This window comes from Heterocephalus glaber, unplaced genomic scaffold (genome assembly GCF_053883595.1).
Source record: "Heterocephalus glaber isolate CG9 unplaced genomic scaffold, H.glaber_assembly_v1.0 deba00000546, whole genome shotgun sequence".
NCBI lineage: Eukaryota > Metazoa > Chordata > Mammalia > Rodentia > Bathyergidae > Heterocephalus > Heterocephalus glaber.
In genome coordinates, this window is record NW_028258147.1 from 1,532,869 (window position 1) to 1,547,891 (window position 15,023).

The following is a 15,023-nucleotide window of genomic DNA, read 5'->3' on the forward strand; positions in this document are numbered from 1 at the left end:
CAACTGTCACCAGAAAAATTCTTAGAAGGAAACTGCCCCTTTTCCAGTAGCAAAGTCAAAACCCTCGCCCTAATGATGTAAGTACAAATATTCTAGAGTAAAGCACAGGGTGACACTATTGTGAGGTTAGTAACATACCTGAAGGCCTCTCCTGCAGAGAATGACGATCAACACCAATCAAGTGCTACCCGGATTTGCATTATTCCAGGATTGTTTTAGAAGTTGTCTTAGTTACTTTTCTCTCCTTGCTGAGACAAAATACCAGACACCTAAAGTTAAAGGGGAAGGGGTTTATTTGGCTTTCAGTTTGTACAGGTTTCAGTTCACAGTCTGCTGGTTCCAAGGCAGGGATGGCAAGCAGACATCACAGGGGAGAAACAACATGGCGCGCACAAGGTAGCAAAGGCAACAAGGGAGTTTAACAGCATCTTTCTGCCCCTTTTATCTTATTCAGACTAACAGGATTAGGGCAGTGCCAAACTAATGTGTAGTGGTTTAGTAACCACAGCCCTTAACCCCAGCATCACACATTCCAGATTCAACTACCTCTGAAAAATAAAGTTCCACCTCATCTGCATGAGGCTTTGGCGGGACATCTAAAGACAAATCATAACAGAAGGGTTCGATTGTTTTTATATTCAGTACCTGAATTTTGCAGCCAAACAAAAACAAAAAGAAACGGAATGCAGTCAAGTCACTCCTCACGGAAAATTTGTAAGGGGTGACATCTGGTATTTTTGACATGTTTCCCATTGCAGGGTTCCACATCACTGGGCCAATGTGACTCTACTTCATCTACCATTATGACTTAGCCCCAGGCCTAGTACGAAGGAGGAAGAGGAGATGATTTAGGAGAAGTGGAAATCCAGAGACTTGGCTTTCTGGCTGGGGGGATTAGAAAGAAGGGAAATGGGCCCAAAGAGGAAAGGGTGAGACTTGTGCATTCTCCCCTTCTCTCTCTAGATAAACATCTTCCCGCAAACTTGAGGTTCCACATCAAAGTGAATGCAGTGGCCAGATGCTGAGTAAAAGGAGGCTGAACTTTCTCAGGTTGCTGCCTAGGTTCTGGGGTTTGGACAGGCCCCAGAGCTTCCCACAAGCTCCTACAGAGAAACTCAGATGTTACCCAGGATCATGACTGGACAGTTAGCCAATGAGCTTGTCATGGGGACAGGGTAGCAAGGGCTGAAGGCTGGGCCATCTCATGCAGAACCATATGAGAATCACAACCAAACCTCCAGGGAGTTCAAAACACTGCCAGGGGCAGGAAAGGGAGAGACAAGGGAGCACACATCCTACCCGCCAGCAGAGGGAGCTAAAGGATCTCTTTCTTCAGCCACTACCAGTGTTACACAAAGTAAGACCCTGCTTAGATAAGGTGCTTGAGGAGAAGGAACAACTGAACAAGTGAGCATTTTCCACAGAGAAACTAAACCACCAGAGGAAAAAAAAAAAAAAACCTCCTCAAATGTTAAGAATACAGTTAACTTTAAATGTAGGATTTTCCTGTTTGGTATCCAGCAAAATGGGAGATCAAAGATCAGCCCAATTAAAAATAAAATTTAAAAACTACATTTCGGTGCATATCTTGGGGGTACTGACAAAGTTATGACCCTGTTATACAGGTACTTCTCACAGTGTGACATCAGTCTAAAAAGCACAATTTTTTGATAAAGTAACTCCTCATTCCCTACTGAGTGACAAGAATAAATTCTCTATTCTCTGCTAAACCAAGTCAAAAAATTGTAGCATAGAAAAGAATCTGATGGGGGTAGCTCTAGCAAGCTGATCTCTGCAGAATACTTACCTGTATTGTAGGCTTCTGAAGTCTGCAGGGCATTTCCAATAGTATTTCCGTCATCGCCCTGTCTTCCAACCAGGAATTTCTCTACTGCTTGGGGTGTACTGAATTTATACTTCCAGTTTCTAGAATCACACTACCATTCTCACAGGAAGGTGACGAATTAAATAAGAAAAATGAATTGGACTGAAAAACTACTATTCAATCAATCAACAAATACTTCCACACATCTATGATATGCCAGAGAACCCAGGAAGTGGATCACTGTCCCCCAGAAAAATTAGTATCTAATCTAAAATATAAACAAGAGTAATGTGGAACATGCCATGTTAGGGGGACTGAAAACTGTTTAGGGAGCACATGGGCAGGAGGTCCGGCAGCCAGCTGTGAAGTACCCAAGTAAGAACACCGGGTGTCAGGCCGGGGATTTAGCTCAGTGGTTCCGGTGCCTGCCTCACAAGTGCAAGGTCCAGAATTCGATCCCCAGTACCCCCCCCCCCAAAAAACAACACAGGGTGTCTCTGGCTTTGGGCTACACCCAATTTTCCCACAAACCTTCATGGCTCTATTACTCCCATCTACCCCTATCTTCTAAAATGCTACCTTCAAACATGGAGCACTACTGAAAATCTCCAGTTTGTGAGTTTACAAGTTCTATACAAGGAAGTTAATGCTTACACAGTTGGAAAGGAGAAACGCATCACCATACCTCCCACACTGACTCTTGGGTGTTGTCTGGTCCAAAGTGACCTCAAACCTTCGTGCTTCCTTTATTTAAGGAGAACATCAATGATTCCCTGCATACAGCAGGTCTCTTCGTAGCCTTGGGCAGAAGTCCCTGTTGCTAATTAGGAAGCATGGGGATAATTATCCACACTTGACACTAGTGAAGAGATTTGGATGCTGGCTCTATAAGGACTGTTCCAGCCCTCCTCCCCAACCTGACAGTACTGAACCTCCCCACTCTTTTCTGAGGAGTCACTCTAGAATAATTTACACTTTGCAAAATGTGCAAAGAGATATTGTGACTTAAGCATACACTTAAATGAAGACACCTTGGATGAGCTCCATTCAAAGGGGTGGAAGCCTGGATTTCCCAACAGCCAGATGAGAACATGCTGTGATTTGGAAAAGGACACACTCTGCAGGGAAAGTGAGCCCCAGAGACAAGTCTGGTAGCGAGAAACCCAAACCTCCTGTATGAAGTTCAACATTGTTGAGCATTTCCTTTGGACAGTGAAAACAGCCTTTTTTTTAAATCTCCATCCGTACTAGTGACTGAGCCCTGAGCCTTTGCCCTGAGCTACATTCCTACCCCTTTTTCAATTTTTCTTTTTAGACAGGATCTTCCTAAGTTTCCCAGGCTGGGCTCAAACTTGAGATCTTCCTACGTCAACCTCCCAGCGTGCTGGAATTGTAGGTGTGTGTCAACACTCTCAGGAAAACAGCCATGTGTTGAGTATAATTTAAAATGATTTCCTCTAATATTGTCCTTTCCTTACTTAATCCAATGCTTTACCCAAGTCTCTTCTAGGCAATGAAAGTGCAAGATAGTAATGAAAACAGTGCCCTGGCCCATGTCTACCCCAATACTATAGCCCATAGGGAAGACAGAGCATCAGGTATAAAATATACAATTAAATATACTGGGACTGGCCCAGGATTTCTGGGCCCATAAAGCTGTGCCCATGGCATTGAGTACAAGTGTTAGGTGGCCAAGCAGAGGATCACAGCCTGACAGAACACTGTACTAGGCTGGGTTCTCTGAGTAGCAGCTGCCAAGACAACATTAGACATACAAGAAATTTACCAGGGGAACAATCTGTAAGAGAAAATGGGTAGGTGGAGAGCTGGGAAGGTAGGGAAAGACTGGAGACAGGTTTGGCTCCCAGAAAAGGAAGGAAGGAAAGAAGGGAGAGAGGGAGAAAGAAGAGAAGGGGAAAGGAGAGGGAAGGAAGAAAGGAGGGAGGATGGCTGGTTAGTTGTTGGACATGTCTTAGTCTGCAGTGGAGCTCTAAAGAAATTTCAGCCAGGATATCACAGAGTCCTCAAGCCAAAGTCGCCATCAGAAGAGTTCAGTGTCTCCCAGGAACAGCTGGCCTGAGGATCCCTGCATGCTAAGAACCCTTGCAATGCACAGCTTCAACCATCAGAAAGACAATTTTCCCCACACAGTAACTTGGACCGTGGTCTGTGTACACTTCCTGTGGTCAGAGATGTGAGGGGTACATTCTCACAGGGACAATTTCCTTTTTCCCCAAAATACCAGTAGATGGACTAAGAAGAATCCAAGAAGAACCGTGTCTATTTCAGATACACTTCGTCAACTTCTAACACTGGAAATTCTGTCTCTAAAAACTTCCTTAGAAAAAGAGACCTAAATATTTCCCTCATGGGAAGCCAAAGTTGAAGTAGACACTCTGTAAGCTTTAGAAATATTCAGAATTTATTTATCTTTATTTCTCATGCCAAACTTGAAAAAGACTACTGATTTGTATTAAGAAGACCAGAGGAAGAAAAGGTCAACTCCGGGAAGGCAGCACTAAGTCAGGGGAGTAATGTCCCCAGAAGTTCCTAGTGGGTGACCAGCACATGGTGACAAAGAAATCCGTATGACTAGACTTCCCATGAGCTAAGTGGGAATGTTAACCCATGACTCATTCCGGGGTGGGGTACAAAGCTACAGGGGACCCTACCACACGCCATGCCATATTATCAGCCAGATTGCACATTTCCTGAAAGTAATCCTGTCAGAAACTGACTTCTTGGCAACAGTCTCAAGTGGAAAATGTGACTGCCAAAAGCCAAAATGAGAGCGAGTTCAATGATTTAATTCTGCTTGGAAAATGCAATCCATTAAATGGGATCTGACAAGCCCTTAATCTCTTCTGTAGCTGAGGTGTCGGCGCAATGCAGTTCTACTCTTGGGAACGTATTTTTAGTAAGCTATGTATAGAATCTAGACAGCTTTTGCCAAAGCCCAAATAAGTCTGTTCTGAGTGGGAAAAGAAGTTCATCAAGCTTCCGGTGACTCTCTAGGAGTAAGCATGTTATTCTTCCAACTGCAAAGTTATCAAACCCTGGCAACACAACCTACACTGGAAGTTACAAGATTCAAGGTGAGTAACTGAGTCAGCGGGTGCACTGGTGACTTCAGGGTTTCTGCTACCACCCAAGGAGCTCAGCTGGTGGCCAGCCCTGCTCCTATTCCCAGGCAGGCACTCACTGCAAGACCCAATCACAAGAGATATGGGTCTGGACTCAAACAAGATTTAGTGCAATATGAGGGCCGGGGATGTAGCTCAGTGCAGCCACACTTGCCTGGCAAGCGCAAGGTCCTGAGTTCAATTCCTGGTAACAAAAAAAAAAAAGAATTTAGTGCAATAGAACCAATAGAACAGGGTCAGCAATATAGAATGTACAAGATATATAAAAAATTTATATTGAAAGTGCATACCCAAACTAGTACAACAATTCACACTATCTTACTTCACCGAAAATCCTGGAATCTTGAAAGGCAAGGTGATGTGTTAGTAGAACATGGCAGAGGGGTCATTACTGAGTTTAATTTTCCAGCCCTGCCACATAGTGGGTGACTTTGGGCAAGCTGCTTCATCTCTCTGAGCCTCAGTTTCCTGGCCTGTACAACCGGGATAACAACACTCACCTTGCCAAAGTTTGGGAGAATAAATGAGCAAGTGAACGTCCATTCTTAGCACATTGTAGATCCTCAATAAACACTGGTTTCCTTGACTTTCAGTACAACCTGGACCAGGTTTCACCTGTGCAATGTGTCACAGAGAAAAGGCTCTCAAGAGCCAGCTCCTTCCTGTTCTCTTGGGCCCTCTAGGGGCAGGTATTGAGATTCCTGTCCCCACTCGGGCCTGGACTTGCCTGTTTTCCTCATTCCTAGATTCAATTTATTCTCTCTTCTCCCTTAAGAAAAGCCTGGGCAGAGCAACAGGTTCAAAGGGAGAGGACATTAAAAACAAGGGAAGGAGGCACCCAGGGCAAGTTCCCAGGGGTGTCTCCTTTTCAGACTCTGGAGTATTTTTGTTTAGTTCTTCTCACTTTCTTCTTTTCCAGAGTTTCACATTTTGAAAGCAGACTTGTCCTGCTACAAAACTTATCAAGCTTTCAGCTTCCACAGTGTCTGCAGCTGGAGCCTCAGTACCCAGCTCTCATCCATGTACTCTGCATATGCAAACTCAAGGGTACGCAAGGATTCAGGTGAGTGCTGAGCAGAAATATCAAATTAACACTTTCTGAGCACTTCTGGGATGCTGGACACTGCTTGTCTCTTTCATGAGTATTTCCTTTAAATCCACCCAACAACCCTGGGAAGTGGATCTCTTTATCCCCATTACAAAGATGCAAAAGCTTAGGCTAAATTAGATTAGTGACCTGCTCGAATTAACATAGCAAAACATTTCTGAGTTCAAAGAGATACTAAATATTCCTTTGATAAATAGATGTGGAACACCACAAACGTGTGAAGCAGTGGGATAAACAGAGGTTCAACCCCCCCCACACACACACACACAACACAAGCAGAGCTCAGTAGTTCTCCAAGATTAGCCCCTCAGCTAGCAGCATCTGCATCTCCTGAAGCTTGTTAGACAAGTACATCCTTGTGCCCCACCTCACCTAGGTGTGAGCCTGGTGATCTGTTTTAGCCAACTGTGATTGTGTGTGGCTCTCAGAGCCACTACTCTGGTCCAATTTCAGTTGTAACAGTTAAGAAAACAGAGGCTTACCCAACACACACACACACAGAAGTATGGGATGTGGTAGGTATGTTAATTAGCTTCATGTGATCATTTTCAATGTAATATATCAAAATATATTTTATGATCATAAATATATACATTTGTATTTGCCAATAATACATTCATAAAGCTAGAGAAAACAAAGAAAAGAAAAAACAAGTTTGAAGAAGTGAAGAAATTTGCCAGTGGTAATAGAATTGATACCACAGCCCAATACAGCCCCTATCAGAAGATGAACTGGGTAGCTTAGAATGGCCCTTTCATGAAGAGTGAAGATTAAAGTCTTTAGCACAACTGAGCACTAAACTGTGTTGTTTTCCACAGATATCAGCTGGGACATGAACTTAAACAGGAATATGGAAATCTTCCCTGCAAGCCCTCGCACATTCTTCCCAAGATTCTGCCGAACTGTGTGCTCTGAGACAGCACTGGCCTCATCAACATTGTCCAGCAAAGACAGCGACAAGAAGGGACACACTCAGGAGCCATATTCAGAGTTGAGATGGCACTTGTACACAATCCAACTATCCACGAACAGCCATGGAGGAGGAAAGATGGTACCACTCACTTCTTTAAACCTGTATTTCTAAACCTGAGTGTTAAATTCTCATTTTCAGCTATACCTTCTGACATTATCAGGAACTGACATAAATAGCTCTGGCCACAAATGTCAGTCCTCAAGTGTTTGCAGGATGGATTTAGAGGTGGAAATCTGGTTGGTAGAGGAGGCATGGGAACTTGTGTTGAGGACGCACTTGAGTAACAAGCTTGCTTTTTGGGATATATGGTTGATGTGTTTATTTGGGATGGGATTCCAAGCACTGAAAGAGAATAAGTAGGATCTAAAGCCTACTCAAGAAACCCTTTGCAGTTGTCATTGGGGACTTCCAATCTCCAAGCAATTGTACATAATAGTTTGCATCTGGATTAAATCAGAACCAGATGCTCTACTTCTCTGGATCAGTTTCTCCTTATCTATAGTAGTGGGTAGCATTTTGGGGTTGTCAGGGCTATAGCTGGCAATGTAATAATACTTATTATTGTCATTTTTGAAACAGGGAGCCTGGGGGAGACTGAAACATATATGCTGTCAACACTTTTTTGAAAAACACCTACTATTTATAAATCTTTTCTATCTTTGGGAATGGAAAGTAGGATTTAACTTTAGAGATGACTGTCATTGTGATCTAGAAAGAATTACTTGAATGAAAATATTATGCAAATATTAAACAAGCATGCACTCTTTGCCCCAGGGGTGCCTTATATATATTTGCCTCCACCTACTAGCAGAGAGCCAAAAAGATTTGTGGGAAAAGTAGAATTAAGCACCTATACCCTTCCTGTTGAGGTACAACTTTATTAGAAAGAAACTCTGAGAGAAACTCTGGTAGTACAACCAGGCATTGGGAAAGGTCAACAGAAGCCACTGAGAGGTGACTTCATAAGGAAGAAGAGATCTGGGTTGCTGATTATCTTCGGCACTTTCTTGCTGCTAAGAGACAATACCCAACATCGGCAACTTAAAGGAGGAGGGGTTTATTTTGGCTCACAGTTACTGTCCACGGCCATCTAACTCCAAGGCAGAAATGGCGTGGTGGAAGGTTCTGCTGGAGAAAAGGTGCTCACATCATGGTGGCAAGGAAGCAAAAAGGGAAGGGAGGATCCCAGGAGGGAGATATGTGCCCAGTCACTCACCTCCAACTAGGTCCCACTCCCATCAGCAAGTCAGCTGTAGCACCTTTATAATTCAATTAGCCACCAAAATTCCTACCTCTGAGTGGCTGAGACTCAGGAGACACTCTTATCTACACCATAACTATGATGTAGACCCACTGCCCTCAGCATGAGATCCTATTTCCTTGGCAGATTGCAGAAGGCAGAACCTCAGAGTCCAACTGTTGTTAGTAAGCCTTGGGGCCCTCAGGAATAGTTAGTTATGGAAAAGATTCCCCTGAAAAGAGACTTCTTGGTAATGTGGCTATTATTACTGAAACTTGGATTTTGTTTGGTAATAAGGGCTTATGACCATATTTCAGGGCCCCAGACTCCAAATACCCTCCAATTGTGAACCAAGAGAAAGAGAAGGGATTACCCAAAGCTATCACTTGTCCTGTGTCACTCAATGGTACAGAGAAGTGATCACTCAGTGGTACAGAGGGTCCTACAGAGGAGCTGTGAGAAGCCAGATAATGCCAACCCAGAGCAACCTTGTGCTCCTGAGCAAACAAAACCCTCTAGAACTGAGAGGTACAGGACATCAGCAATCACATACATAGGCCCTCCCTTTGGATTTCTGGCCTCAATTGGATTTTTAGCCTCAATTGCTAAAAAGTTCCATATTTGTACTTGCTGTGTCCTTCCTACTATACCAAATGTTACAAGGAACCAGGAGAAATGTTGCACTTAAAAATTTATAATCTCTTTTAGGAACCAAGACATTGAAATATGGTTTACACACACACACAGCAGGGTATCTAAAATGTTCTGGATATCGAATCTGAGAGAAGAACACAACACTTCAACCTCAGCAGAGTGGGGAGACTATACCCTTTGGTGGCAAAGAGTTGTCTTAGGTACTGAGAGCACTGATCACGTACATGCCCCTCAAGTTTGAAAAATACAGGGGTGTAACAGACTTTTTCTTTTGGGTCAATGACATTGGGAATCACCAATTCTCAGATTATCTTTCACTCCTTAGATGACCTGGAGGTTGAAGGAAGTACAAATCACACACTCCTATAAGCATTATTTAATGTCCAACTACAGTTCATTTCTTTCTTTGAAAGCCAAAAGGCATTCAGAAAGCAAGCAGCATTATTACAAAGGGAAACTAAAAACTGCTGTAATTTGTTGATTGATAAGTAAACTGGTCCCACATTTGAGTACTTTCCTGTTCATAATTTATGCAGAACAAATTTCACAACCGGCAATTATATGAGAAAATGTTTACAGTCTAAAATTATTGTTGAACTCCATCATCTTTGGCAAAAAGGATGGCTCCAGAACAGCACACCGCTGTATTAAGGACACCAACAAATGAATATCCAGGGCCAATGGATTTCTAGCCCCAATTGCAAAAGGATTGACATATTTGTATCTGCTGTGTCCTTCCTACTATGCCAAGTGATACAAGCAATCAGAGATAAGTTGACCTTTAAAATTTATAATTTCATCTCCTTCAGGAACCAAGACATTGACACATAGTCTGTGGAATAGTTTGTGGCCATAGAGATAGGCATGCAAATAAGATGCTCTTCCTGTGAGAGTAACTTTCTGAATGTTCATTTAAGATGATGAGCCTGGTTATTGGCGGAAGAATGAGCTATGAGAACACTGTAAGTGAAGAGATCGGCCCCAAGGTAAGAAGACATGAACCAAGTAAGCCATTCGAAGTCCCCTCCTCCAGTCCCTTGGAGAGATTGCAGATTTGTAGGATGTGCCTCTCTCTATGTGAGTGGGTTCTATTTTATTCAAAACTTCACAATGCAATAACCAACCCCTTTCTTGAAATAAGAAAAGCATTTGCTTTCCCCTAGCCCTCCCACTTCCTTCCCCTTTGCCCCTTTTCTTCCTATTTCACATTACCTATTATACATTTAGTCCTTATTTACACTTTCAGTTTCTCACACCAGAGAAACTATTCGGTATTTGGGATTAATATGAGAAAACGGAAAAATAGGAACAAAATCTTTGTAAACAGGGAGGACTGGGGGGGTTGAAGGGAGGGCTGGGCAAGGGTGAAAAATAAGAACCAAGAGAGACTATGTAAAGGTGCAAATTTCCAATGATGAATGTCATTATATTGTATACCCAAAATGTACCAATTATTAGAATGAGTAATCGAAAATGTAAAATAGGAAGAAAAGGTCCAAAGGGGTAGGGGTAGTGGGAGGAGCAGGGGAAAGGAAAGAAGGGAAAGGGAAAAATGATGAGAAATGAAAATAAAGTCTTTGTAAATAGGGAAGGGTGGAGGGCGTGAAGGAAGGGCTAGAAATGGGGAAAAAATAAGAGCCAAGATGCATTATATAAAGGTACAATTCCCAATGAGAAATGTAATTGTGTTGTATACCTACAATGTACCAATAAAAGAATTTAATACAAAAAAAAGAAAAGCATTTGCCTGAATTGTTATCTCACCAGTGTAGCCATGACTTTGTTTGAAGAAATTGAATCCCTATTCATCAGTCCTTTGCAGAACTCATTTATAATTCAATCTTTGCTAAAAATCTTTGCACTATAAAATGGCTTTTACCTAGCAATTACACATGTCACCTGGATCCAAAAGAGAGCACAAGTTTTCAAAGACATTCCGTGGACTCCAAATATTTTCTAAAGTAAGGATTGTATAATCTACTAGCTATATGGAAAGTGTAAAAGTCTATAATGAAAAAAGTAAGAGAAATAAGTGATGAACAGGAAGAAAGGAGAAGGGGAAGGTAAGCTGGAAAAATGATTAGATCTTAAATTCTGATACCAGTAATTTCGTATGTTTCAAGATCCATTCAGGAAAAAAAATCTGCCTTTTATAGTTACATTTATACCCAGACTGATTTCTATTTAACACAGGTGAAAAAGTTAGAGACAAGTTATAATGAAAACTGAGTATAAGCCGGGTACAGTGCTGCATGACTGTTATCCCAACACTCTGTGAGGCTGAGGCAGGGGGATCATGCGTCTGAGTCCCACCTTAGGGACAACTTAGAGAGGCTCTGGCTCAAAAGAAAAAATAAAAAAGGGCTGGGGATGTAGTTCAGTGCAAAGACCCTGGGTTCAATCTCCACTAGCACGGGGAAAAAGGAGAGAAAGAAAATAAGAGTACAATGAAATAAAAGAAGTCTGTCCAAGGAGACACAAGACTAAACAATGAACAAGAACAGAGTAGACAGGCACCTGCAAACCAATACGAGAAGACTCTCACTGACTTTCAGTCAGCAGTAGCTCTTGTATTCCTCAAAACCAGAAAACCTTCCCAGCAAAAGACTCTAACGACTTAGGGCTGAAGAAATCCGACCACATACTTCTCTGTGCATTTATATAGATGCATCATCCTCATTGGAAGCAAAAGACTCATTAATCCAATTCAAACGACTAACATCAGTAAGTCCTTTCCCTCGGCATTTAAATGCAATCAAATACTAACAGCCAGTTAACTACTGCTATGGTCTTCACTACATTCAGGAAGTGCAGCCAGAAATCCAGCTAGCATTGACTCCAACACTCCTTCATCAATTCTAATTTCCTCCGTGTAAAGAAATGAAGTAATGTGTTGGCCATGCTGACTATGCATCCTAGTGGGTTAAAACAACTCTCCAAACAGATTAGGAGAAACAAACTGAGTTTTCATCCACCAAACCTGAAGGATGTCTTCACCAAGGCTTCTGGGCTATCCAGCTGTGGCAATTCATCTGCTAGGATTTCTTCTGGAGGTCGGGGATCCTGGACAATCGTTGGCCGTGGCTTCTCTTTGACATTCCCTGTGAGCCCATCAATGAAGGAGTTCCACAGACAGTTCTGAGACTTGGACCCTGAGGATGAGGGGGAAAAAAAGATGTGCAAGTTAGTCAGCAACCTACTTCACATTCTGCCTTTCCACTCAGGATGTCCAAAGCAAAGCAGGGAGAGTTCTACATTTTTCACCATCTCCATTAACATCACAGAGCTTCAAAAGATAATGGTTAGCAACTTTTGGGTAACCAGAAATTTTTGCTTCTATATGCAGAAAATGGATTGGCACCGAGTACTTTGACTGATAGCTAAATGTAATGGATGCACCCTACTTCACTGCAGAGGCAACCAGCCCAAATTTCTGATAGAGCCACAGGTATCTACCAAGATGTTTATTCAACAATGGGAAATACACAAAGCACAACCATGTTCAAACACAAGCTTCCCATGATCTGAAGTTCACGTTTCAAGACTTCTTCTATGAAGACACTCACCCCACTTAAGAACTGGAGAAGCCTCACCTCTAAGAACCAGAACTTACCATCCACGGGTTGATTCTTCTGCAGTATCAAGACCCAAGGGAAACTACAATGAATGTCTATTGATATCCTGCTCTACTAACACTTGAATCATGAGATAAATGTGAAACACCAACATCACAACAGTGTCACAAAAGTAGAGCCAGACTATTCAGGTGATCAAGGTCAACAGTGGTAAGTCATATTGACAGCATTACCACTGCCACAAATGAAATAGCGCTTTTCTTCTCCCATCTCCCTCATCAAAACATATAACCCACTACATTAAGCATGCTTCTAGCTTCTGTAAGACTCATATTTTAACATATGCCCCATATGCAAATCCCAGACACAGCTAATTCTATCAATTTGTGTTGGCCTCCTGTCTCCCTCTTCAGCTAGACCTCGAGTTCCTCGGGAGTTCTCCTTCTCCTTCCAGGAGTATACTTTTCAAGTGCAAACTAGCCAATCCAGAGTCCACATCAACCTCTTCCTTGACAGGGCTTTCTTGGTCCTGGTCCCTATCCTCCTGTCCTGTTATATAACCCCAAGTCCCTAATCACCCTGGGCCCAGACACCGGACTACTAGGTACTAGAGAGCCCCTGTGTTTCAGAGCCCACTGACATCACTTAAACCAGACCAATCTTAAGCCTGTTTATCTGGCCTCACCTTTTCCTTTCCACTAAAACCATGATAATGGCTCTTGCCCACAGTTCCCCTATCATTTTGCCTCATAACTGACCCAGGTGCTTTTCCCTGGCATCATTCATGACATGATGGCGAACCCTACTCTTTGGATCTATGAGTATCACAGACTTTCCTTTCAGTGGCAGTGTCTCCTGATCTGGTGGCCTCTCCATACCAAAGTAATAAGACCTATTAAAAGATCCAATGTAGTCAAGGGAGAACCTCAGACAAATCCCAGCTGAGGAACGTTCCTGAAAACACCTCACCAGTGCTTTTCAAAACTGTCCATGTCATCAAGTACAAGGAAAGTCTGACAAACTGTCCCAAATAAGAGGAGCCTAAGAAAATATGATGGCCAAATGTAATATGGCACACTGAATGGGATCCTGGAACTTAAAAAAGATGTTGGGGAAAAATCTAAAGAAACTGGAACAATGTAGAGGCTTCAGCTAATAATAATATATTAATATTGGCTCATTAATGAAATATGACATACTTATGTAAAAAGTTAATAACAGAGGAAACCAAATATGGGATATATGAAGTCTTTTTCTATTATTTTACAACTTTTTGTAAATCTGAAGCTGTTTCAAGATGAAAAGTTATTACAAAAATAAAAGCAACTAAATACAATCAATAAGTTTATTTTTAAAGTCTATGAGGAGAAAAAAATTTTAAATATAGTCTAAGAACATTACTATTTGGCCCCTTGAAGCTTTGCCTTTCTCTCTGTTTCCCTCTTCTCTTATTATTCCTACTGAAATGTGGACCGGAGCTATAGCTGCAGCAGCCATCTTGGGACTGTGAGGTGACAAAAGCCTCCATCTTGTGTATATATAGAACAGGTGGAAAGAACTTAGGTCCCTGATAGGACAGGTGAACAGCTTCTCTAGTCTCCTCCACCTCCAAACTTCTTGATGTGAGACAGATAACCACCTTTGAGGTCTTTGGTTGTTTGAAACAGAAGGCATTGCTCTAAAAACTAATATATATATTATATAATATATTATATATTATATAATATTATATAAAATAATTATATAATATATAAAACAATTATTTTGTATTTTTCTCCTATTAAAATTAATTTGTTAAATGAGAACAGTTAAAAAAACCACAATTCTTATAACCTATCTTAGCATTTCTTCTTTTCTTAATATTCTGGAAATCTGGAAAACTGGAAATGGCTGAGGTTTCTCTTGAGCTGGGAGAGCTCAGAGAACAATTATTCTCATGGGGTCATTTATGATTTCTGTTTTCTTTTGCTTTTTAGCTTACAGAGGGAAGGGGACTCATTGTTCAAAAAGATGCTAGAAATCGGCATTACAGTTTAGAACACAAATGGCTCCCAATGCCTCCTGTATCTAGAAGGAGACTGGTTTATGGGAGATATAGGGGGTGAGGCCGGGTCCAAGGAACTGGCTCACTGGGGCGTGTGGCCTGGAAGAGTTTGTCTCCCTCCTGAGTTCCTCTCTTTACTCTCTGCTTCCTGTCTCTAATGAGGTGAGCAGCTTTCCTCAGCCCAAGTCCTTCCACCGTGCTTTACTGCCTTGGTGCCCACCATGCAAGGACTGAAACTTCTAAAACATAAGCCAAAATAAACCTACCCTACTTTAAATTGTGGGAGTTGAGTATTTTGTCCTACCAACAAAGAAAGTGAAGCCAGGCATGGTGGCACATGCTTGTAATCCCAGCACTAGGGAGGCTGAGGCAGGAAGATCTCTATGAGTTCAAGGCCAGGCTGGGCTACATAGCGAGACCCTGTCTTAACCACCCCCCAAAGAAAGTAAAACCATCAGTGA

General features: G+C 42.1%; 1 protein-coding gene across 9 annotated transcripts in view; it reads right to left on the bottom strand.

Moving 5' to 3' along the window:
- The window catches only part of Pde1c (phosphodiesterase 1C), a 667,339-nt gene that overhangs the window by 400,753 nt on the left and 251,563 nt on the right, over positions 1-15,023 (bottom strand). For all 9 annotated transcript variants that reach the window (XR_015448679.1, XM_087204515.1, XM_013076529.3 and 6 more), the window contains exon 3: positions 11,924-12,095. Coding sequence is in view for 7 of the 9 variants with exons in the window: in XM_087204515.1 (XP_087060641.1) it covers positions 11,924-12,095 (172 nt within the window). In the remaining 2 variants the exon portion in view is untranslated. The remainder of the gene's footprint in view (positions 1-11,923; positions 12,096-15,023) is intronic.